Source organism: Triticum urartu, chromosome 5 (genome assembly GCF_003073215.2).
Source record: "Triticum urartu cultivar G1812 chromosome 5, Tu2.1, whole genome shotgun sequence".
NCBI lineage: Eukaryota > Viridiplantae > Streptophyta > Magnoliopsida > Poales > Poaceae > Triticum > Triticum urartu.
Window position 1 is genome coordinate 587,064,258 of NC_053026.1, and position 24,297 is coordinate 587,088,554.

At 47.0% G+C, this 24,297-nt stretch overlaps 4 protein-coding genes across 4 annotated transcripts; 3 read left to right on the forward strand and 1 right to left on the reverse strand.

Moving 5' to 3' along the window:
* The first annotated feature begins 1,127 nt into the window (after positions 1–1,127).
* LOC125506163 lies at positions 1,128–2,157 on the forward strand. The gene is made up of 3 exons (XM_048671025.1): positions 1,128–1,154; positions 1,729–1,817; positions 1,961–2,157. Exons 1-3 carry the CDS (start codon positions 1,128–1,130, stop codon positions 2,106–2,108), a joined length of 264 nt encoding a protein of 87 aa, XP_048526982.1. The 3' UTR covers positions 2,109–2,157.
* Positions 2,158–3,092: 935 nt separating this feature from the next.
* On the forward strand, positions 3,093–11,261 carry LOC125510982. Its single transcript, XM_048676266.1, has 7 exons — positions 3,093–3,298; positions 4,148–6,073; positions 6,149–6,203; positions 7,568–7,716; positions 8,166–8,252; positions 9,089–9,217; positions 10,720–11,261. Exons 1-7 carry the CDS (start codon positions 3,221–3,223, stop codon positions 10,822–10,824), a joined length of 2,529 nt encoding a protein of 842 aa, XP_048532223.1. The 5' UTR covers positions 3,093–3,220; the 3' UTR covers positions 10,825–11,261.
* A 1,448-nt stretch (positions 11,262–12,709) lies between these two features.
* On the forward strand, positions 12,710–15,671 carry LOC125510983 (thioredoxin H2-2-like). The gene is made up of 3 exons (XM_048676268.1): positions 12,710–13,037; positions 13,143–13,265; positions 15,285–15,671. The coding sequence occupies exons 1-3, from the start codon at positions 12,903–12,905 to the stop codon at positions 15,420–15,422; spliced, it is 396 nt and encodes a 131-aa protein (XP_048532225.1). The 5' UTR covers positions 12,710–12,902; the 3' UTR covers positions 15,423–15,671.
* A 79-nt stretch (positions 15,672–15,750) lies between these two features.
* Positions 15,751–17,478, reverse strand: LOC125510984 (probable F-box protein At4g22060). Its single transcript, XM_048676269.1, has one exon. The coding sequence runs from the start codon at positions 17,036–17,038 to the stop codon at positions 16,667–16,669; it is 372 nt and encodes a 123-aa protein (XP_048532226.1). The 5' UTR covers positions 17,039–17,478; the 3' UTR covers positions 15,751–16,666.
* Between the last annotated feature and the right edge of the window lie 6,819 nt (positions 17,479–24,297).

Below are 24,297 nucleotides of genomic sequence, written 5' to 3' on the forward strand. Positions count from 1 at the left end.
CCGCTGCTCAGGGCCAATGTCCTTTCCCCCTCTTCTAGGCCGAGCCGACCATGGATGTGTGACAAAAAAGACCAAGCATGTTGACGGTTCAGCGGCGATGAACGAGAACACATTGTGAGGGGAAAGGAGCACATAAACATAAACATTCCGGAGAGGGCGTCGAAGGTAATGCGGTCAAAACGAATAAATCACAAATCAACATATTTCAATTTCCTAGTGGCCGAAAATGTCGGAGATTCAATAAAAAATTTAAAAGGGAGAAAAAACAAATCTTAGTAGATTTGATATATGTTCAAGGCCCACACCATCATGACATTTACAAAGGAAACCCATCCATCGAGAAAATTCCAAGGCTAAGACCAAGTCAAAACTGGGCACTCAATCAAAATCAAAGTCCTCGGCTGAATGGGAGGCCTCCAATCCTACCTTAGTGATATAGAAAATATAACCTCACACATGTGACAACTATTAAAATAATGTCAGAAAGAACGGGTGCGACAACACACGCCATCATGGGCTAGTAATATGATGCCCAAGGTCGGTTTATAATTTTGGCCATGGTCGAGGCGTCACAACCTTACAAAAGTCCTTTTGAATACAAATCTAAAAACACTTTTTGACACATGGGTAAATATTATTTTACTCATCTACCATTTTAATTAAAAAATGCATGGTTAAATTTCTATCTACATTTATTTAAAAAACACATTGCATATTATGCTCTTCCTTGAGTTAGACGAAACCACAAAATCCTTTGTGATGGGAAACTTTTGCTACAAAGACAATCTCCACATGCGACCATTGTGCCTACCTTGATCTAGCCCACACATGTGATTTCTTCCCATTTTTATATGTTTTTTCTCACTGAAGGACCTCTTAGAGATGCCAGGGGGTCGTGTATGCTTTTATAATATTGAAAATAATAAAACAAAAAATCCTCCAGATGCATGTGGATAAAAATAGGAGGATGAAAGAAAAGGCATTGCTATTTCAAGGATGGTGTAATAAAAGGTATTCCTATTTATAGGTTTTGAGGAGAGCGGAGAGTTACTTGCGATTCTTTCTCCATCACCATCCTCGCCATCTCTTCTGCTGCGAAAAGAACAACAAACAATCCAGTCAATCAAATGGGTTCTCGATGGATCCGACCCGAGGTATGTAATGATAATTTAGGTTATCCATTTGCGGATGCAAATCAAGCACATTACTTGTTTTTATCTGAAGTTTATACCTATTTCTATTGGTTTTCCAGAGTCATTACTCTTCTTCTTATACTTCATTTGGTGCCTTACGAGCAATCAAGTAATTATCCGATCTATAGTGTCTAAAGAAATATACATGTTTTGTTGATTGCTGCCTACATATGATCTGTTTCATTTGTGTATGCAAAAACTTATCAAGGATCAATCAACACATGGGAGGATTATTTGATAATTGCCAACCATGATTTGTTATTGCATAGGTCATTTGTGTCACATGTCTTATATTTCATATGCATCAAAGAACCTCGACAATATTTTGATTTAGCCATAAACGTAAACACACATGACCAAAATGTATGGTAAACGAAATCTCAGAGATTTTGTTTGTGTTCATGTTGGCATAGGAAAACCATACATAGTCATACAATAAAGTCATGTTGAGTCACACGACATGCCTCCTTCTACCCATAACATCATAATATGCAATTCATCATGTCAATGCCTGATTAGTGATTCAAACATCCAGGTGTACCCACTGTTCGCGACGACCGGCGTGGCCGTCGGTATTTGTGTGATGCAACTTGTGCGCAATATCACCACCAACCCTGAAGTCAGGTACTACAAAAACAAAACAAAACTTCCATCCATATTCAGGACTCCACATTTCGACACACCGCACTTGATCAATTTTTCTACCATCACTCAAGATTTGATTTAAAGTTGTTTTTGTGTGAAACAACCGAGGGATGTACATGCAGGGTGACAAAGCAGAACAGGGCAGCTGGGGTGCTAGAGAATCATGATGAAGGGAAGAGGTATTCCCAACACGGGGTGCGCAGGTTCTGGCTCTCCAAGCGTCGTGACTACATGCATGAACTGGACAATGTGCCCACCGACCGGAATTAGATCCAATTACGGGTCGTCCATGAGAAGAGGCCACCGTGTTTTCTTCATCCATCACACATATATGCATACTACAAGAACAAACGTGCTCCGCCACGCTTGCTATTATTGTTGCCTCCCTTTGTTTACTATATCCGTGTAGTCATGCATGTATGTTTTTGTGGCTGAAAAGACTATTTTGCTGTTTTATTTGATATGATATGGTCACACATTTTAACATCTTGTAGTTTATTTTTCTTGCCAAAAAACAACCAACTCATGATCAATCAAAAGCCTCATATAGAAAAATGTCTAACCAAATTCTTTGTAGGGGCAAACCAAGGCTAAAACCAAGTTTATTAAAAAAAAAGAGAACATAGCCAAGTGGCTATTAGTGTACCACCAACCTTATTTTCTTCAGAATCACTCAACTATATAGACTACGATCCCCTAGCCCTACTCGATTTGGCACCCTCCACTCGCATCGGCAAAATCAACCTTCTGCCTAGAACAAAAAGAGGTTGATCGGAGAAATTTTTGACTAAAGTGTCACATCATTGTTGTCAAAGTTCTCGTCACCAATTCATTTCGTGGATCCAAAATGGCAAATAGTAAATCCACTATCCACGTGTATTCCTTTTTTCCGTCACCAATTCATTTGTTTACAAAGGGTATGTATTAGCGAAAGTTTATATGCAGAGTTCACATTTTTTTTCTGCTAACAAGAAAATAAAGAGTTTACATCTTTATGCACTCCTCCGATACAATGCCAATTTTTTTAACTTTGTTGAGGGTTTGAAACATCATTTGCAAATAAAGAGAATCATGGAGTGGTAAAGTTGCGGCGAACTCTTTGGTTTCTTCGGCAGTTATTATTTTCGCCATCACTTCGCCTTGTCACCTGCCGTTCACGTTCGTTCCCCAATCCCCACTACCGGGTCCGATCCAATTCCATGACGCGGCTTTCACGGACCTCCCACCACCCACACCCAAACCCGCCACCGCCCACCCCTCTCCCCTCCCCCGGCCATCCCCTCCCCTCCTCCCTCCACTAAACCCTAGACCACGCGCGCGCCCCAACCACTCCCCAATCCTCTTCCCCCCACCCAAGCGGCGTATCCGGCGCCGCCGCCGCCATGGGGGTCCTCGCGGCGTCGACGTCGGCGGGGGACTGGCTCGTTGAGGACGACATCCTCCTCAAGAACGCCATCGAGGTAGGTAACCGACGCCCCCGTAGCCCCGGATCGCGGCGGCAATCGCCCAATAGCCCTCCGTGTAGACGCGTTGGTTAGGTCGGCTTCGATTGAGTTGTCCAATTGCTGTTCTTGGGTGGTTTACTGCCCGCCGGAGCACCATGGAGCCAGAGGGGCCCTGCCCGTTAGTCAGAATGCTTAGTCCCCACCAGGCCTTGCAAAATTCCTGCGCCCGTGATTCTTGTTATCCGTTACTCGCAAGATTCTTGGACTCCCCTGTTGTTTACAGCAAATCTTCTTTGCTTTCTTTGTGTTTCAATTGCATAGGGGTGGTGCTCTGCAAGTCTGCACTACACAGTGCTTGGGTAGTTCTCGGGCATTGCTGTTTCTTACAGCCAATGTTTTTTATTTCATTTTGCGTTAGAAGGAAGCGTGTCGCTCTGCAGCACATAGGAGTTAACTGACAGCATGATGTAATCAGAAATTGGTGCCTCGTGTGATTGGCTTGAAACAGTTCCCGTTGTGCGTCTTTTGGTCCCGCGACAATCTTCTTTTAACCTTTGAGTCTGTAATGTTACAAGTGTTTAACCTTCTGTAAAATTTTGCATTGCTATATAATTGTTAAATTTATTCGAGACATGTTATACTGTATTCGCACATGTCAGCTTATTGGCCATGCAACAATCAAATTTGTTTGCGTAAAAAAAGATGGCATGAAGAGATAGGCCTAATGAGTGCTTTTTTATTATACCAGTGAACAAAAATGAGAAAAGCTGCTCTGGCAATTGCTTATGAAATTCTGAAATCTGAATTTATGACTGCCCCCCTGTTTACTACTAATTGTTAAAATAATAATTTTGATACCTGTAGACTGGTGCCTCTTTGGAGTCCTTGGCAAAAGGAGCTGTATGTTTTTCCCGTAAATTTACCCTTCAAGAAATACAAGATCGTTGGACGTCATTGCTATATGACCCAGAGATCTCAGCACAAGCTTCTGCTCGGATGGTTGAGTATGAGACTGAACTTTCCACTTCCAACCCTGCCAAGCTACATAAACTTGTCAACTCGAAGGCAAAAGATTTCTCATTTCAGAAGCGGAAAATAGAGAGTGTCAAGAATTTATACTATGCGATGAGAAAGAGAGTATGCAATGAACCCTGTAACACCAATGACCTTGGTTTTCTCATTGCCCCTTGTTCTTGCATGGTGATTGGCGGGGAGTGTGTCTGCGGAGGCGTACCTAAACCTTCACATGATCAGCATGTAGTTCAAAATATTGAACCAGGGATGAATACAGTGAGCTGCTATGGACAAGCAGGTGGAAGCTACAGTGGTGCACAACAGACACATCCTGAAATAAATGGCCATTCTTTCCATGCACAGCATCCTGGGAGCATGATAAAAGATGAGGATGCCACCAATAATGCACCATATGTCTATTCAGATGTTCAAATGTATGACGCCTACACGCAAAAAGTTCCTGAGCCTAGTGAAGTGAACAATGTCTCTCTTAGAGGTATCACAGATTTTCAGGATTCTATGCAGTTTCAGCAATTGGCATCTAGCAACCAATGTGGCAATGAAGTAGCAGAATCAAAAGAAATGTTGATTACTGATCAAGTTGGAGTTGAACACGTCCATTTCCCTGCTAATAACAGCGGAGAAGCAATCTGGAACGGGGTTGATGAAACAAACACACTTACTCTTGCTGATGGTAAGAAAATAAAGACAGGCAACAGAGACCCTCTAGCATTGCAAGCAGATGGTGGGATTTGCATGCCTGGTTTAGATGATGCAGCAATGCCAGAAGGTGATTACATGGATTTTCCCTTTTTCAGTAACAGTGATGAGTTTGATCTCCTGAACGGTGAAAATTTTCTGAATTCTCCACATGATACGAATCAGGAAGACTTGGATGATCCTGATCCAAAAGGTGTACTGGGTGCAGACTCCGTCATGCAGAATATGTTGCACCCTGATGAGGCCAACATTTGCTATGATCAGGTAGATTCAGGCCATGTACATCATAACGTTGAGGGTGTTTCGGAAACGATCCTGGTCCCTACTACACCTGAAGTATGTTATCCTGGCCCGTATGCGGAATGCATGTTAAATACGGAAGATCCTGAAATCCCTTGCAATGACGATGCTAGTACACATGGCGAGTTTTCTCCCCTGCGCCCTACTGCTTCTTTTGCGCGGAACTCCGAGTCTCCATTCCCCCCTGCAACTAGCTCTCCATTAAAGGCTGAGCATTCCAATGCGAGTGATTTGGTCCAAATAAAGAGAGGAGATATGGCAAATGCCCAATCTCCATCACAACCAATGAAGCTTAGCCCATCCACTTCAGAACAAAAAGAAGGTTCAGTGGTACTTAATAAAGGTTGCATCCTAGGAGCTATACCCTCTGAAGGTCCTTCAACTTCCAGTGCACTTATGCATGGTAATATTGACACGAATGATGAGAGCACATGCATGCTAGCTTTACCTGCTATTCACCCATCTGGATTTGGTGAAGGACCATCGTGCAGTTTAGGACAGCACGATTTTTTTGATAACTCCCAAAGTTTGATGTTGTTCAATCCTGTTCAAGTGCCTGATCACATGAATTACAGCTCACATGACAATCAGTCAGAACTGCAAGATGCCTCTGCTCTACAGAACTGTATGCCATCACATGCATTGCCAGATGTGGGTCTTCAAGACCCTATTGCGGCCGCACCGGCATCAGCTCCACCAGAAGAATGCTTGGACATTGAAAATGATATTCCAAACTACTATGATTTAGAAGCCCTGGTATGTACCTGTTAACTTAGATAATAGAGCCTTTCACCGTGTTACTTCTGATTCACCCCTTTCGGTTCATTGCAGATACTTGATCAGGATCTAATCCCATGGGACCAGGCTGATTCATCTCACCCTGCAGGTAAATACGAACCATCCATTAAATTATTCTGAATGTGGTTAAGGATGTGCTACATTAATATATGCAAGTTTTTATAGAGATGCACATCTTAAGGCTAGCATGAATAACATTAGGATGACAAAGTTGTCCAAAAAAATGTATTGTGCTAAACTACGAGTCCTATTGTGCTGAAATAATGGTCCCATTGTTGTAGTACTTCACTATCAGTGTTTATAGTCACTAAAAATGAGACTAGTCATCAGTTCGTCATACGGGTGGGGTATTGGTCAGCTAGTAGGCTTAAGGAGGAAAATATATTCTGGTCTGGGTTCTGGCACTAGTGTAAGGTGTGTGGACCCACTTAACTGGATGTGGTGTGGCCCTTTCCCTCTTAGTGGCAATTTGAATGCAAACTACGTGTCATAGAACAATAAAACTGATCAAGCTTAGCCCATGCACACCAAGAAGCGTGACTTGGTAGATAATTTGGCTCTTCAGCAAGATGTGCCTGATCAACATAGATGGCACCTAACTCAATCAGGGTCTTACACCAGTAAGTCGGCTTACAATGCTTATTTTCCTGGCTCCATCAAGTTTGCGCCATGGAAACGGGTTTGAAAATCATGGGCTCACTCTGCTGCAACTTCTTTATCTGTCCGGCAATCAAGAATAGATGCTGGACATCCGATCACTTGGCTAATATAGGGGCTGCCGCATCCTACTGCTTGTTCCTTTCGTGATCAAGAAGAGGAGACAATCCAACGTTATCCTTATTTCTTGTGTCTTTACAAGGCATGTTTGGATGGTTATCCTACAAAAATTGGGCGTGGCTGCTCTTGCCCCTTGACCTGATGTAACACGTTTCTCCAATTGTTGGTATAGTCCTGTCAGAAGTGTGCCCAAGGAATTGAAGAAAGGCCCCAACTCCCTCATCATCCTTGTGGCTTGGGAAATATCGAAACACCGCAATGCATGTGTGTTTGAGGGTGCCAGGCCTTGTATTCCATTAGTGTTATAGGCAGCTGCTTATGAGAGTGACTTCTGGTGTTTGGTTGGTACTTCAGCCCTCCATGAGCTACTCCCTGACACTTGGTCAGGGTGTGTTTGGGCGAGGTTAATTTTCTTTTGTTCATGGCGAGTCTGTTATTAGACCTCTGGGAGCTGGCCTGCTGGCATCTCCTTGTATTTCTTTCCTTAACGAAATGACACACAGCTCTCCTGCGTCGTTTGAGAAAAAAAGGGAAATTGATTGAGTTTAATTTAGAGCAATTTTATTTTTCTGGTACTTTGGACCTTGTATGTTATTAGCTACAGTTAGGCATTTGCGTACCATGTACAGGAGAAAAATAGCCTACTTACCATTATCTATGTATTTGCATGGCCAGTTTCCAGATTTGATCATCCAGAGAACAGGAAATCATTGATAAGGTTGGAGCAGGGTGCTCGGTCTTATGTGAACCGAGGTATCATGTCTCGAGGTGCCTTTGCAGTTATCTATGGACTGCACTTGAAGTACTACATAAAGGATCCTGAGGTAAATCCAACTGATGTTTTTCAGCTAATATGGTCCATCACATATAACGAGACACAACTCAGCTTCTCCAGAGTACGGAGAACTTATGTTCATACATCTGCGCTGAACAGTTGCATCGTTTAAATTTCGTGTTGTGTTCATATTCGCAGATAGAAACAATTCATATGTTTGGTTATTTGAACAGCATCACACTTGCTACTCACTAGCAGTTTGAAAACTCATCTATCTTGTTTCTGTCTCATAATTGAATGCTGATTGAATTCTTCATTTCTTCTAATTCAATCTTTAAATAGAGAGATACGACCAGGCTGGTTATTGTGTGGCTTTCACTTCCATTAATTTTTGGCAAATTGTCTTCTTTAACTTGTATGAAATACATAATATTTTCGCATTTGTGCATCTTGGCACCATTTCTGACTTTTAGTTGCATTTCTCTCTTCTTTTCTCAGGTTATTCTTGGAAGAGAGACAGAAGACGTGAAAGTAGACATAGATTTAGCAAAAGAAGGGAGGGCGAACAAAATATCTCGACGACAGGTATTTGCTTGAATATTTTTTTCCAAGTTAGTGAATTTTAGTTACAGTTCAGGAAATAGGTGATGCCTAAAATATGATGATAAATATCTATATCCTGCAGAGTCTTGTTTTTTTGTTTAGTTGGTTCTTCTGTTTGTGGTTAGCTCCTGAAGAAAATGTATTTTTAGCTCATCTGCCGGTCTTAGTGTAATTGGTGGCCACAGAAGGTCTACTCTGCCCTGACCCTGACAGCAGTAAAAGCTTTGTGTGTCATGCATTGTCCGAAGACATTTTGACGTGCAGGGCACATGTTTGTTTGAGCCAGTGGAGTTGCCGACTTTATTTAGTTGGCAATATTTTGGACTGGAAAAGTCTGGTGGGGGATGAATTATGTTTATCTAGGTCTCTTTTTTCACTCTAGGGTTGACTTGCATATTTATCTCAATGATTTGTATCATGCCTTTGTGTTATTAGTTGAGAAACTGTTAGTCTTAACACTTTGTGGCATTATACGATTCTGTGTATCTTGACTTGTTATGGATAGTTTTAAAAACATCTCCAGCTATTGATGTTGACCACACTTATATTATAGAATTGCGATTTTGTGGTATTCTACGATTCTGTGTATCTTGTAATTTGTACATCGTCTGACCATGCCGTGCTCCTGAAGTAGTTAACTGTTTTAAGTAATTAACAGCAGGCATCTCTGGTTACATCTGACCCCCAGTGGTTGCATCCACTAACCCCATTCATATGTTCTCCTTTAAGTTGCGAATTAGGGTATCATGCTGGTGAACTGCCCTAAATAGTGGACACCGTTAAGTTTTGCTAAATTCGTGCTATATTCTGAAAATCAGGCGGTTATCAAGATGGATAAAAGTGGGTCTTTCCATATCAAGAACATCGGGAAATGCTCAATCTTTGTTAATAGCAAGGAAGTGCCGAGCTGCAAAGGGATCAACTTAAGTTCTGATTCTTTAATCGAGGTACACAGATATCTCCTATTTCATTTTCCTGATTTAACTCTAGCCTCTTCATTTACGTTTTGTTTGTAACTTGGTGAGAAAGCTATTATCCTTCTAGTAAATATTCATGTTCTCTCTTTGTCTGGATTCTGATACAACTGCATTAAATGCTCCAGTTCTATGTTATTTCACAATAGAATCTTTGCAGAATGTCTGCAGTAATCCTAATAAACTGTATTACCCATTTACATACTGCATTTGGATTTTTTGAGCAACAATTGGGATATAGTTATGTGCCTGTGCCTGGAATTTGGACGGATAGTTTCAATGAATTTGTATAGAATAAACACTTGGCCATTGATGTAATTACCAAGAGAAGTAGAGATTTAACTAAAATCTCTATTGAAGCATGTGTTATTCAATGTTAACTTATCCTGGAGACCTGGTGTTTGCCAGTGAAATACTTATCATTATCTTAAAGAAAAGAAAAGCTTCATCATTCTGAGAAGGATTTTTATTCTAGATGGACCATTCATGCCTTATGCAAGGTCACAGCATATATCAAATTTTTTTGAACATGGACAATTTGTTGAGTGCACATCAGTGCCAGAGCTCTTACCGCTTAGAGTCAGGTACCAGTGTACTTGATCTAAGAGGTCACTTGCTATGTAGCAACGCAAGTGTAACATTTTAGGAGTTGAAGACTAGACCAAAGTGTAACACACGGACTAACGGAATGAATTATATTAAGAAAATTTATGATAAAATCGTAGAAACGCTTACATGCATGGGCCCTTTTTCAACTTCAAATGGGAAATAAAGCTGTATTAATTATTTAGACTAGCCATTTACTCTCTAACCAAGTGTTGGGCACATGCGTGCATGTGCTTTGTGAAGCATGTGAAAGATGAGGGTGGGTTGTGTCAGTCTGGTTAACTTTTCTGGTCGACTTAAATAACTTTGTTAATTTTCTACACATGTTTTCTTTTGCTGCAATGTCTGTTAGGTGTTTTATAAGCCGACAGATGTGATCTATAACTACAGTCCCTCAGCACTCACCACTCGCCCTTTTTGAAATGCTGAAACCTAAATGCTACTCCCTCCGTTCCTTTTATATAATGAAGTAATTGGGTTGCCACTAACTATCCAGCTGGCTACTAAAATAATGAAGGAAAACATAGTCGACAAAGATATATTGCTCACTCTTTTTTGATTCATCAGGAAGTTAGTGACTAATAATTTACACATGAATAGTATAACTTGCTCCCTCTGTAAAGAAATATAAGAGTGTAAACGCTCTTGTATTTCTTTACCGATGGAGTAGCATTGTACCAGTGTATCTGCCAGTCCCCCATTCCTTTGCCATTCTGTTGTCCCGTAATTACGCCACCCATTGTGCTTAGTATTTGAAATAGAGTAACTTGCATAGTTACAGGGATGATTGGTACTCGCCGATGAGGTGCTTGCAGCTGCTAGTACTTACCATGATGCTGGTCTCATTTAGCTGTCGATTTTCCCTGCAGATAAAGGAGATGAGGCTGATCTTCCACTTGAATCAGGACGCTGTGAGGCAGTACATCGCCCGCACCCCAAAGCTCCAGTACTCGTCGTACCAGCCGGGTTTCTGAGCCCGCTTGCCAAGGCGCCCAATGAGCAGAGCAGCGAGCAGCGTATCTGCGTTGCTGCCAGTAGTTAGCGTGTCAGAGTGAGGGGCGCCCTGCCCTTGGAGGGCATCCACGTTTTAGAGTAGAGTGTGATTATTATCTCGATAGTTGTTCTCGGTACTTGGGATGTGTGTACATACATGGCAACATGGGTAAAATGTTGACTGGTTTCTGTTCCGTTCGTTTTAGTGAAGCACAAGTACTTGTTGAGTGTAGCAAGTGGTGGCGATTGCCTGCCTTTTTCCTTTGGTACTTTGGTAGGCTGTGGCGTGGTGTGGTGGCCTGTGCCAGTAGGAAGAGGTGCGTTGTACTTCCTCCGGTCCTTCTTACTCTGTATATTAGAATTCTCTGCAGTCAAATTTCACAAAGTTTGACCATATTTATATAAAAAAATATCAACATCTGCCGTGCTAAAGTTATATAATATGAAACTTTAAGTCATGACACATCTAGTGGTATTGATTTCAGATTGTGATTGTTGACATTTTTTTCTATAGAGTTGGTCAAACTTTACGGGGCTTGATTTGAGTCAAATCTTATATGCAAATTAAAAAGGACCGGAGGGAGTTCTCGCAGCAAGTGCGGGTGGAATAAACGGAGGAGCGTGAAGGGAGATTCCGTGGGAGGACCGCGGCGGAATGCACCTCCGGGAGAAACCATTGGGCTGGCACATGTGTGTGTGGCGGATTATAGGCAGAAGAGGACAGTGGTTTTACACGGCATCGGTTCATGCCAAAGTAGCGTTTTTTTCTATTAAGAAAAGGCAGCAGCTCTGGCTTTCTTTACTGGTGAGAGCGAGTGTGAAACCATTTTAGGAACGGGAAAGAAATTTGGTGTGCACGGCACGGAGATGTTGCTGGGAACTTTTGTAGGGCCACTTTTCCCTCTTTTCTTTTGGGTGTTTAGCCGTTTAGGTCAAGCGGGATTGGTGCAGTTGTTCCGTTGGCACTTGGCAGCAACAGCACGGTACCTACTACTCCGTAGCTCAATTTTTCTCATCTCAAAAGAAAAGAAGTCCGTAGCTCAACCGAACCAACACAACCACCCAACCGCTCATCATGCGTCTGATTGCGTTGCGTCGACAGAAAACACCGGCCACAGCCGCCATCAGACGTCAACTCATCAAATTACTCAACGAACGCACCCGGGCTTGTCGATCGGAACCTGCCTTTGGCTGGCGGGGAATCAGTTGACATTGAGGCACGCAGCCAGCTTCAACTTGGAGAAGTAGCATTTTTTTTCTTTTGCGAAAAAGAAGTAAGCATTCTCTGCCTCAGCCCCGTCTTGTTGAGGGTGAATGAAACCATGTCACCCGCGAAAAAAGAAGAAGAATTCTTGATGAGACGCCGGTGGCGGTCATAAGTCGCCACCTCTTGATCTTATCTTAGCAAAGAATGAGAAGTATGGCTTGGCTAGGGAAGTAGTAGTAGTAGTAGTGGCAGTTAGTGTGATTTCCTGGAGAACTTTTTTGGCTTTGTCATTTTTCCTTGCTTTGGAGAGCTAAAGGGGGATATATGCGGATCGATGAGAACAAGGTTAATTTCTTTATAGAAAACAAATGCATTGCATTGTGTGTTGTGTGTGTGTGCGTGTGTATCCCAGCTTACTTTGTAACGACAGGCCTTTACTATTTCCTCCAAGAATGCATTGCATTGCATTGCAAACACCCGTGAGGCCGTGACACAGGAGTAATAACGCATCAAAAGTTTTCTTCAAAAAAAAAGAAGCAGTGGCAAACGCATCCGGTGACGAGACTCGTGGCGCCTCTAGCTATGCATATGCTATGCTCTAGGAGGTAGAGTGGTACACGAGCTAGCAAGTCGGCAGTGCGGCGAGTCACCAAGGAGAAGGAAGGAAGCCTGGACAGCACGCACGCACGGCGCCCCGCACCCTACCCTCCACCGGCCGCAGCTATAATTGCCTCCCCTCCCTCCCCTCGCGGTTGCTTCGGTTCAGAGTTCGTTCAGCAGTACCCCCACCCCACCGCTCGCGCTCGCGCTCGCGACGACGAGACAGACAAGCGCGGACAGAGCCAAGGAACCATGGGCTCCTTCCTGTCGTCCTTGTGGACCCCTCCGCCGCTCCCCGGCGACGACCCCGACTCCGCCGTCGTCGCCGTCCACTCCAAGCCCGCCTGGGACCGGCACTGGGAGGCGCACCGGAACGCGTCCAAGCTGGTCCGTCCCGTTCCTCCTCTTCCTTATGAGTAATCAATCCCCTGCCTGCAGCGCGCTCCTCCGGATCTGACGGGCCCTGCTAATCTGCTGCGCTTGCCCCGGCAGATGGTCATCGACTTCTCCGCCTCCTGGTGCGGGCCCTGCCGCTTCATCGAGCCCGCCTTCAAGGAGATGGCCTCCCGCTTCGCCGACGCCCTCTTCGTCAAGATCGACGTCGACGAGCTCGCGGTACCCACCTACCTACCGCCTCCTTCCCGCTTCCTCTTGCTCCTGCTTGCTTGTCTTCCGCGCTCGTCTACTAGTAACGCCACCGAATTGTTAATCTGGCTTGGGCCTTCGTGGAATTGGGAAGGGGGGAGGCTCTGGTTTGGTTCCGTCTTGGAGAAATAGGTAGCTCACGCCTTTGGTTCGGTGAATTAGATAGATCCCAGTTTCGCCCAGTCATCCAACAAAAAGAATATATCCATCCCTGTTCCACTGTGTATTTGGGAGGAATCGTCACTAGTGCTTAGCTCCGGTAGATTTGGATGCATCGTGTGCTAAGCCGGATGTCTGATTGTATTTGAATCTGTGAGTGCTTGGGCATATAGAAATCAAATGCATTGAATCAAAATCGGCGGAGGTAGGACTAGATTGTGCACATGGGATCTCACTTGATGCTAATTAAGACTTCTCCCAGTAGGAGTAGGACCAATCAAACATCGAATACTTTCAAATAGAGGCTTGCTCGATTTAAAGCACACATTCCACATATTTTTCCTTGTTAGAAGGGAGAGAGATGGATTGTTGCGGAATATGATGGATGCTGTATTGAGCCTCTCGGGCGGTTTATATAGAGTACAAGGCTTGGAGGGCAAGAAGCCTCTCGTAGAGATAAGGCAGAAGATGATTATAAATCATAGTCTACCATATACAAAGATATGCCTATATACTCTAACATCCCCCCGCAGTCATAGCGGTAGTGATGCAGACAATAGGAGCGTCGCGGACAGTCAGACTGGAGAGAATAGCAGCCGATAGACTGACATCCCCCTGCAGTCATAGCGGTAGCGTCGCGGACGGTGTCGTGTCGCGGACGCATTGACTGTAGAGTAAGCCGACGAGTTGCTCAAGCGGATGATAGCCCTTTGTGCCGATGTCGAGGTAGCCGAGAGCGTAGGATGGTGTAGCCGTGGTTGAGGTAGCCGTGCGAAAAACGCCGTGGTCGATGTCGGATCGGGGTAGCCGGTGTCGAGATAGTCGCTGTGGAGTCGCAAAAGAAGAGCAGCGGCGGCGGCGGCGGCCTAAGGAGGCGGCGGCGGCTAGAGAAGAAGCGCGGCGGCGGTGCTCGAAGTAGGTGATAATGAACTTGACAGTGTGACGAAGACCGGCGTGGACGGTGACGTTCCCGCGCCAAGGGAGGCTGCGCGGCGCATATCACGTGGAAGTCAACGCGCGTGGACGGCGGTGGACCGCGGGCCGCAACGTTACGGCTTGAAGGGGCGACGCAACGGCGGCGGGCAGGTCGGGGCGACGGCAAGGAAGACCTCAGGGCGGTTGCAGGGATCATGTGCCACACTCGCTACGGCCCGACGGGGCGACGCAGCGGCAGCGCGAGGGTCAGTGCAGCGTCGGGGATGGCCTGGAGCGGACGGCCTCGGTGCGGCGGTTGACCGCGGGCCGCGGCACTACGGCCCGAAGGAGAGGCCGGTGCGTTAGGTGGTGGCCGAGTGGAGGACCGCCGGGCGGCGAGATGCTCCCAAGGACGGCAGCGGGGGCGCCTGATTGTAGCGCCTGCAATTTTTTAGATGATCCACGATGAGGTTTCATGTGCGTGTGTTTGAATTTAAGAAGCGGCAGGAGGCAGGATATGATGCATAGAAGGAAATCATTTGCGTGATTTCAGCATCAGGATCATTGTCTTCCGTGACTGTAGGGGACGCGGGATCGCAGCGGGCGCAGCCTCTCCTGGTGGAGTGCGGTCAGTCATTGGAAATTGCTAAGTGCACACCATAAAGATATTAGATAAACGATGAACGTTAGATTTAGACTTATGAACCTAATCGTGTGGTGTAGATTGGTTCGTGCGGGGTTGTGGGACTAATTATGGGGTACACGTAAGAAAGTTCTTGTTCGATTGTTTAATAGTAGTGGAGATGGAGATCAAGCCTCTTGTGTCAGCTTATGCATTCAGAGCAGAATGCTTTCCTGTTCTTCAGAAACTGAAGCGATTTGTTTTCTTAATGTTAATGTACTGGGATTTCGCAGGAGGTTGCAAAGACATTCCGCGTAGAGGCGATGCCGACCTTTGTACTGGTGAAGGGCGGGCAGGAGGTGAGTCGTGTGGTTGGGGCTAAGAAGGATGAGCTCGACAGGAAGATCAAGACGTTCATCTCATCGTCCTGATCCTAGCTTAATTAACCTGCACTCCAGTTGTAGTGCCAGGTTCTGTCTTCTCGACCCCAGTGGCAGGGGGCTCCTATGGTTTCCCCATGGTGTAGTACCAATCCTCCTAAAATGCTGCAAATCCGACGTAAAGTGGTAATAAAGGTTCTGAAACTTGGATCGTGTAAATGTGTAACTCTGGCCTGTCTTGATCTGTCACCTTTGGCAGTCAAGTGACCGGGATATAAAGTTTCTTACTGTTTTTTGGCATGTTTTTTTATCGTGATTCTCTCTCAATATATCGATCCTCAGTAGAAGCTATACAACAGCCAAGAAACTTTACAAGAGCTTGGTCAACAATGTGCTTCAGATATCATTGCACTGTTTACCGTTTACTTGAGCAAAGCTAGGTTCTTGTAAAAAGTCGCACATAAGAATTATGCGCCAGTGAACCATCTCAGATCATCACATATTCCTGGTCTTGCACGCCAGGGGAAAAGACATACCCAAATATGTCGTCGCACTGCAGGTGTCCCTTCCATGCCGACGACTCGCCTGGATCATTGTTGATGCTGGCGCGCTGTCCCTTCTGCGCCGACGACTCGCCCGGATCATAGATGCTGGCGCACCTGTCACGCAGGCGGTAGGCATGAAGCCTGCCGAGGGGGTGGCCACCGTTCACGGCGGCGGACGGGCTGCGCGCACAGCTGATCCTAAGCTCGTCCTCGACGAAGCAGACATGGCTCTCCTTGATCTTGTCACCTCCAGCGGCGATGAGGAAGGCTCCGGAGCAGGCGTCCCCGACGAAGAGGGCGTGCTCACTGATGCCCCTGACCGGCACCCACGAGTCATCAGGCGCCGTCCCGTCGCTGGTCTCGAGCGCGTGCACCTCGAACTTAACTGCCATGTGGTTCAATCGAATGAACCAACTGGTGACCTTGAGTAGCCTGGTCTTGCACTCCACCAGATACCGCCTCGATGGGTAGCCGTCACAGTCCGAGATCTTGGCCACATGCGTCGGTAGCTGCTGCTCGTGCAGCCTCTCCGGCTCGCGCCGGAGGAGGTCCAGCTTGCGGTGGTCGAGCACAACCAACTGGTCGCACGAATGGAGGGCATGTAGCTCCCCGTGGTAGAGTATGATATCGTGCAGGTACAGGGGAATTGATCCTATGCTGGTTGTCGCTGCCGCGGACCGTGCACATGGCCGCGATCAGGCAGCTCTCTGAGCCCGGGTTGGAGGACATGACCATCTTCAGGATGAGATCTTACTCCGCCCACGTCGGCAGCGGGATCCTAGCCTTGGAGAACAGGTTGAGCAGGAAGGGCCTGCACGGTCTGTCCGCCGGCACGAGTGCGACCCAATCTCCGAGGGAGCCACAGCAGCGCGTGGCGCGGGCGTCCTCGGGAAGGGACCAGACGCGGTGGATGGCGCCATCGGGGAGGCTGACGCAGTTGCCCGGGATGGCGAGCCACGGCGCCGGCGGGTGCGGCTGGCTGCGCCAGGCGGCGCGCCACGCGCGGCAGACGGCGCGGAAGCGGGCGCGGTCGGCGAACGACGGCAGCCAGCGGAGGACGTCGCCGATCAGGTCCTCCGGGAGATCGGCCCACGCGGCGCGCCGACGTTGCTTCTTCCCCATGACGGAGCGATGGATCGCGATCTGGGCTGCGTGCCCTAGTCAGGATCGAAGCCGAGAACTAGCGAGACGAGAAAAACTGGAGAACCAGCGAGACGAGAAAAACGTCGCAAGGGTCGACTGGAGTATATTCTTTTCGCCCGTTAGCTTTACAGGAATTAACGCCTAAGGCTACTTTTCCTTTTCTTTTCATGATAATACGTGTCTTATTTATACTCCCTTTATTCTATAATAATGTGCTACACCCGCCCTGGTTTATTGGTCCCCTTTGTATTTTATGTCATAATTTGACCTTAGATTTAACTAACAAAATGTTAATGCATGTCACCGCCATGCCATCCTTACTTGAACATGTTGGTTTTCAAATCCATCCCCAACCATAGGACCCAACGTCTCGTTGGGGAAGTATCTGAAGAATCTTTATTCAGCGCCGCCATCGCCGCCAAAGAAGCAAGACGATGAATAGCCTAAAAGCCTAGACTATGAAGGCCTAAAAGGTCGTCGGCGAAGGGGAGCCGCTGGTCCTGGCGGCTGACACGAGATCGCTTCTTCTTTCTTTCCCAAAAAAAGTTTTTTTCCTTGATCTGTCTTTGATTCCATTTTTATATTTGTCCACGTTGTATTATACTGTATAAGTTGAAAATTTCTTAAAAGTCCACCAAGAGCTTGCACATCCAAAAAATAAAATGCGCACGACAATCTTTGCTTTCCTGCAAAGGGCATATCGTTTACTTTTCAATGTTACTTCTATGCAAGAGTCAATAGTGTTCATCTCTATTCCATTCTTATTTATTCTCCACCTGGCAAGCATCATGTGGTAGAGAAAGATCTAGGCAGATATATCCAGTTGAATGTAGGTAATCATGAATTATTATTGTTGATATTATCCTTGAGGTAAATAAGTTGGGAAGTGAAAACAATAAACCCCCATATTCCTATGTATCTGACGGAAATGTTTATTTTCAAAAACATGCTTTAAGTGTTAGCAATCATAGAAGACTACTAGATCATAAAGGCTCGCTTTGCCACGCCCGTCCCTTAATGAAAATATAGATGCAGGGCATGCCTGCTCTCTCTACTAAAGATCACATGCTTAACAACATCATGATGAAAGGCAAATGGTATTTCAGCCCCCTAACTTCCGTATCATTTATGGTAGAATTCATTGATTTATTTCCCAATTCTCCATCCCAACAGGAAAAATAAACATGATCCAAGCAAACCAATATAAGCATGGAACTCACAAAAGAAAAAATGGATAACGTTTAATGGGGCAAGATTTTTTCTCAACTGACTGCAAAACGAGGGCTCAAACCAATCAGTATGTGATTCCACAGCAATCCAAGCAAAGTGTATGGAGAGATGTGTTTACCTATGAAGCTGAGATTAGTGACGACGCATGTCAGCTTCAGTTATGGAATGGGAACGGATGCGCTGTACAGCTGCAAGGCATGGAGGCGGATGCAGGAGAAGGACAGTCGGCGCTGGACGACGATGACGGGGGCGGGCGCCGCGCTGCCATGGAGGAGCGCTGCAAGACATGAAATTAGAAAACAATACAGAAGGGGCTCCGGAGGAAGAGTATAGGAGGGTGAACAACACCGACGGGGACTCAGTCGTGCTCATGCAGCAGAAGCTTCCCGACGGCGACGGCGCATCATGGAGGATGAAACGGCGGCGCCTCGTGTAGGAAGGAACAGAGCAGCTGTTCTTTCGGGGGAATAGCGCTGGAACTTGGACGACCTGGCCTATTAGCGTGCGAATGAAAGACCTGGGCCTTGGACGGCCCGCTTAAGGAGAGAAACAGGAGCTCGTTCTGCGGAGCAGCAGCCTGCGAGACGGTTTGTCAAACGTGTGGACGATGTGGGATGACCGAGTCTATCTGCATCGTATGTTTGAGTGATCCAACGACTGAGAGACGAGAATCGCTGTGGAGGCTCCTAGCTCGCCCCGTTATACTGTTTCTCAATATGATGGTTAAGTATGCTGACTTGCTAAAATAAAAGCTCTTACATAGACTTTTTCTGAAAATATGATGCATTGTAAAAAGTTTATACTTCGTACTTCAACATTGTGAACGAATTGTTACTTGTTTATGAGAAGCTATATGCTGAATAATTGTTGCTATCATATTGATCATGATGCTACTATGTCTGCATTTTGTTTTATCGACACCTTTCTCTCTAAACATGTGGTCATAATTATTGAGTTCGGCTTTCATGGCAGATCAGGATACGCCAAGGAGGTGCGGCACGTCCGTACTCTTTAATAAATAGCTAGCCTAGGTTAGGGTTTAGACTTGGGTTTTGTTTAGAGAAGTTTAGTTATTGCTATTTATATTTGTCTTCGCTCGTAGCAGCTAGTGTGACCGTCAAGACATCCTATCGGAGCCCCATCTTGTGAGATTTATTTCATCTAGCATATCCGCAATTTCAGATTGCTATGGCTATTATTTTCTTGCATGTTCTTCGATTTGCTTGCAGGAAAAATCCTTCGTGGATAGGTCGATCGCTCCGTTGGCTCGGTCGATAACACCGTGGAGTTGGTTCAGCGATTGCCGTGGATATCAGTCGTGTACGGTTCCCTGTACGGTTGGTAGCCGGACGTGAGGGTCAAGTCCCCCAAAACCGTAGTTATCACTACAAAAAAAGACACATCCGTGACACTGTGCGCCGAACGATTTTTTTCCTGACATGCTTATGACACTTCTATGACAATAATTGTTGGGGATGTAACTATTTGTGTAAGCCGCCCAGGACGGGCCGGGTTACGTAGAGATGATTTATCATATGAAGCCCAAGACCAAGCATGAAGATGGCGGTTTAATAAAGGGTCTGAGGCCTACAGGCGACTTAAGGCCCATAGTGATATACCGCCGTGATGGCATGACTTGTATCATAAAGCAGAATTAACTAGTCACCGAGCCGGACACTGTTTATGAGCCGGCCGGGACTCTGAGGGCCGCAGGGCGTCAACCCGTGTATATAAGGGGACGACCCGGTGGCGGCTTAGGGCAAGAAACAACCCATCGAGAGCCAGGCATAGCGTATCTCGCTCCCTGGTCATCGAAACCTCAATAATCCCAACACAACTAGACGTAGGCTTTACCTTCACCGTAAGGGGCCGAACTAGTATAAACTCTCTCGTGTCCTTTGTCCCGATTAACCCGTTTAAGCTTCCTAGTTGCGATGGCTCCACGACTAAGTCCTTCTACGAGGACATCTGCCATGACAATTTCACGACAGTTGGCGCCCACCGTGGGGCTGGCGCACGGTGGATTTGAGTTCTTGAAGGGCAACTTTGAAGGGCTCAAGGGATACGCTGTGGGACGGATGATCAAGAGTCGTCACGGCAAGATCTACATCGACGACGAAGGCTGGGGCCCCGACGCCGGCTCAATTGAGTACGGGTACTGGGTCCCCTTCGGCGGAATCCACGTTTTCATCGCCCGAATTGGTGAGCCAGGCCCTGAGCCGGACAACTGCACCGACCTCGTCGAGACGGCTCAGCGTGCGAGACCCGCCCGAGTTCAACCCGTCGTGAAGCGTGCCTTCGTGGGTTGCATCCACGGAGGGGAACTTTCTGAAAGATCCGTTGACGGTGGTGAGACGGCTGTCCCCTCCGATGGTGATTCGTCCACCGGTTCAACAGATTCGCTGTATCTATTGCAAGACGGCGGGCTTGGGGGCTGTTCCGATGGCAGCAGTATTCCGGACCCCTATGAGCCGCCAAGCTGGGCAGGAGTCTTCATGGCTGGTACTCAACCCGGTCAAAATTCTATGGTTGCAGCAGCGATAACGTCCGGGTCACGAGCGGCCGGGGCAGGAGGCCCTGTGCGCCCTCCGGCTCAGGTGCTGATGGATCTCATGGATAAACTAACAACCCTGTTAACCACCACGGTTATTCCTGCGAATCAAGATGAGCATAATGCAGAAGTGGCACAAGTGCGTGAGGAAATAGCTCGGGCCAAGGAGGCCTTGGCAGCTGAGGACACCAGATTGGCCACAGAACAGGCAACTTTGGATGCACGGGTCCAGTAGCTCCAATCAGAGGCTTACCAGCTTACGATGAGCCTGAACGCGTCTAACGAGGTGATGAGGAGGAGGCACTAGAAAACTCAATCCCGTTTGCCTCCGATTTACGATCCTCGGAACCTTTTCGCTACACGCGGAGCCGGCCCTAGTAACCCGCCAGAAGCAAATTAGTTCACGACAGCTGGAGCAGGGGGGCCGGTTCAGCCTCGGGTGATGGCACCTCCTCATGGGAATATGGTCCCGCCCCAATATGTGCCAAAACCACCGGGTCACTTTTCTAACCCCATGGAGAATCTGATTGCAGCCTCTGCACGTTTGGCGGCTCTCCCAGTGGATGGTGATGAACCCACAGCTGTGGAGACACGAAGGATCAGAGAACTCGTCCAGACAGCTCTGGCTCAGCAAGAGGCTTATTCCTAGAGTTGGGACAGGATTCATTCAACTCCTCGCCCAAGCCGGAGCCCGAGTTACAGCAGACACATGGAATCAGAAGCTTTGTCAAGCAACACACAGTGCCGTAACCAGCCCGGTGGTTATAATCCGGGGCAGGACCGGATACGTCAGGAGGACGAGCGGGCGGCTCAACTGGCGGCTCAGCAGGCGGCTCATCAAGCCTTCATGGATTATCCAACGACTTCTGTTGAGGCAGGAGTAGCCACCAGAACCGGCGGTGTTCCTTGTTTGATACCGGCTTTACGTAATGTGCGTCTGCCTAAGGATTTCAAGGGACCCCGAAAGGTGCCGAATTACACGGCCGACTTACAGCCCGGGGCCTGGATCGAAAGCTATGAGATGGCTATGGAGTTGTTGGAGGTCAGCGATGAGGCTATGGCTAAATATTTCACCATGAAGTTGGATGGAATGGCCCAGACTTGGTTAAAGAGCCTGCCGCCCAATTCTATTGGTTCATGGGCGGAGTTGAAGGCCCGGTTCATTCAGAATTTTAAGGACACTTGCAAGCAGTCTATGTCAATTGTGGATTTAACTAACTGTAAGCAAGAGGAGGGTGAATCTACCACTCATTGGGTACGCCGGGTCAAGGAGATAATACATTCATCTGATAAGATGGATGCCGGCTCAGCGGTCCTCATGTTGGAGAAGAATTATCGGTTTGAACCACTGAGATAGAAGCTGGGGCGCCTCAAGCGTGATTGCTCTGATATGGGTACGCTGATGACGGCTTTAGTCAAATACGCCGATTCTGATAGTACCAAGGATCCCGCGTCCTCTGAGGAAAAGACAGGGAAGGGAAAGAAGAACAGCAATGGAAAAGGTCAGCAGCATAACCCAACAGGCAATAAACGTAAGGCTGACGGTAACCCGGAGTTCGTGGCAAACACCAACGCACAGGGCGGTAATCAGCGGCGCAAGGGGAGGCCACCCCCTCGGTCCGGCGGGTCAGGACCTAGTCTTGAACAGTTACTCAATGAGCCCTGTCCGAAACACGGTACTCGGGAGAAGCCGGCCACCCACCTGTGGAAGGATTAATTGTGCAATTATGAAAGCCTTCAAAAACTATAACCCGTTTGACGGTGGTCACGGGCCTGGTGGCGGCTTTGGTGGTGGCGGCTTTCATGGCCCGGGTGGCGGTTCAAACTCCGGCTTTCAGGGAAATCAAGGTGGTTATAACCAGCAGCAATCTGGCCAGGGAGGTCAGCAACAGCAGCAGTCGGGTTATCAGAGCAATTCGAAGCAGCTAAAGAGTGGACAGTATCATGTGTTCACCACTAGCTTATGTAAATGAGATCAGAAGATTCACAAAAGGGCTGTGAACTCTGTTGAGCCGGCAGTTCCTCGTTCTCTAAGATGGACAGAGCAGCCAATTGTGTGGACCAAAGAGGATCACCCTCCCTGGGTTGACAATCCGGGTCAATTAGCCTTGGTGGTAGCGCCTCAGGTTGGTGGATATAAGTTTACTAAGGTGCTCATGGATGGGGGCAGCATCATTAACATCCTTTATTATGAGACCTTTCGCCGCATGGGGCTGACTGACAAAAGTCTCAAACCGTCCAACACTGTCTTCCATGGAGTGGTGCCTGGTAAGTCGGCATACCCGGTTGGTAAGATTGAGTTGGAGGTAGCTTTTGGAGATGATTATGATTCTAGGGCTGAGAAGCTAACTTTTGAGGTGGTCAAAATCAAGAGCCCATATGATGCTCTGTTTGGGCGTCCGGCTTACGCTAAGTTCATGGCGCGACCGTGTTATGTTTATTTGCAGCTCAAGATGCTGGGTCACAAGGGCACCATTACTGTGCATGGGAGTTGAAAGATAGCCCTAGAATGTGAAGAAGGCGACGCAGCTTATGCCAAGTCTGTTTGCGCAGTAGAAGAGCTAAAATTTTATCAAGATAACATTGACCCGGCGGATATGACCTCTCTGAAAAAGCCAACCACAGAGCATGACCCGGTGATGAAGTTTAAATCGGCTGCTGAAACCAAGCTTGTTGACTTTACTCCAGGCGACTCGTGTAAGCAGTTCAGTATCAGTGCCAACTTGGATCCTAAATAGGAAAGCGCGCCCATCGAGTTCATCCGTGAGAACCGGGACATCTTTGCATGGAAACCTTCTGACATGCCGGGTGTATCGAGAGAACTCACTGAGCACACTCTTAATATTGATCCGAAGTATAAGCCGGTCAGGCAGTTTCTTCGGTGGTTCAACGAAGAGAGACGGAAAGCTATTGGGAAGAGGTGGCCCGGCTCTTAGCGGCTGGGTTCACTGTTGAAGTTTTTCACCCTGAGTGGTTGGCTAACCCGGTGCTCGTGCTTAAGAAAAATGGCACCTGGCGGATGTGTGTGGATTACACGGACTTAAATAAGGCTTGTCTGGCTGATCCCTTTGCTCTCCCCCGTATTGACCAAATTATTGATGCTACGGCGGGTTGTGAGCGTTTGAGCTTTTTGGATGCTTACTCTGGCTATCATCAGATCAAGATGGCAGTTAAGGACCAGGAGAAGACGGCCTTCATCACTCCGTTTGGAGCCTTCTGCTATGTATCTATGCCATTTGGGCTTAAGAGTGCCCAGGCGACTTACCAGTGGTGCGTACAGAACTGTCTCCACAATCAGATCGGGCGCAATGTTCATGCTTATGTGGATGATATAGTGGTTAAATCTAGAGAAAAGGAAACCTTGATAGCTGATTTGAAGGAGACCTTTGACAATCTCTGGGTTTACAAGATGATGCTTAACCCGGCCAAGTGTGTGTTTGGCGTACCAGCAGGCAAG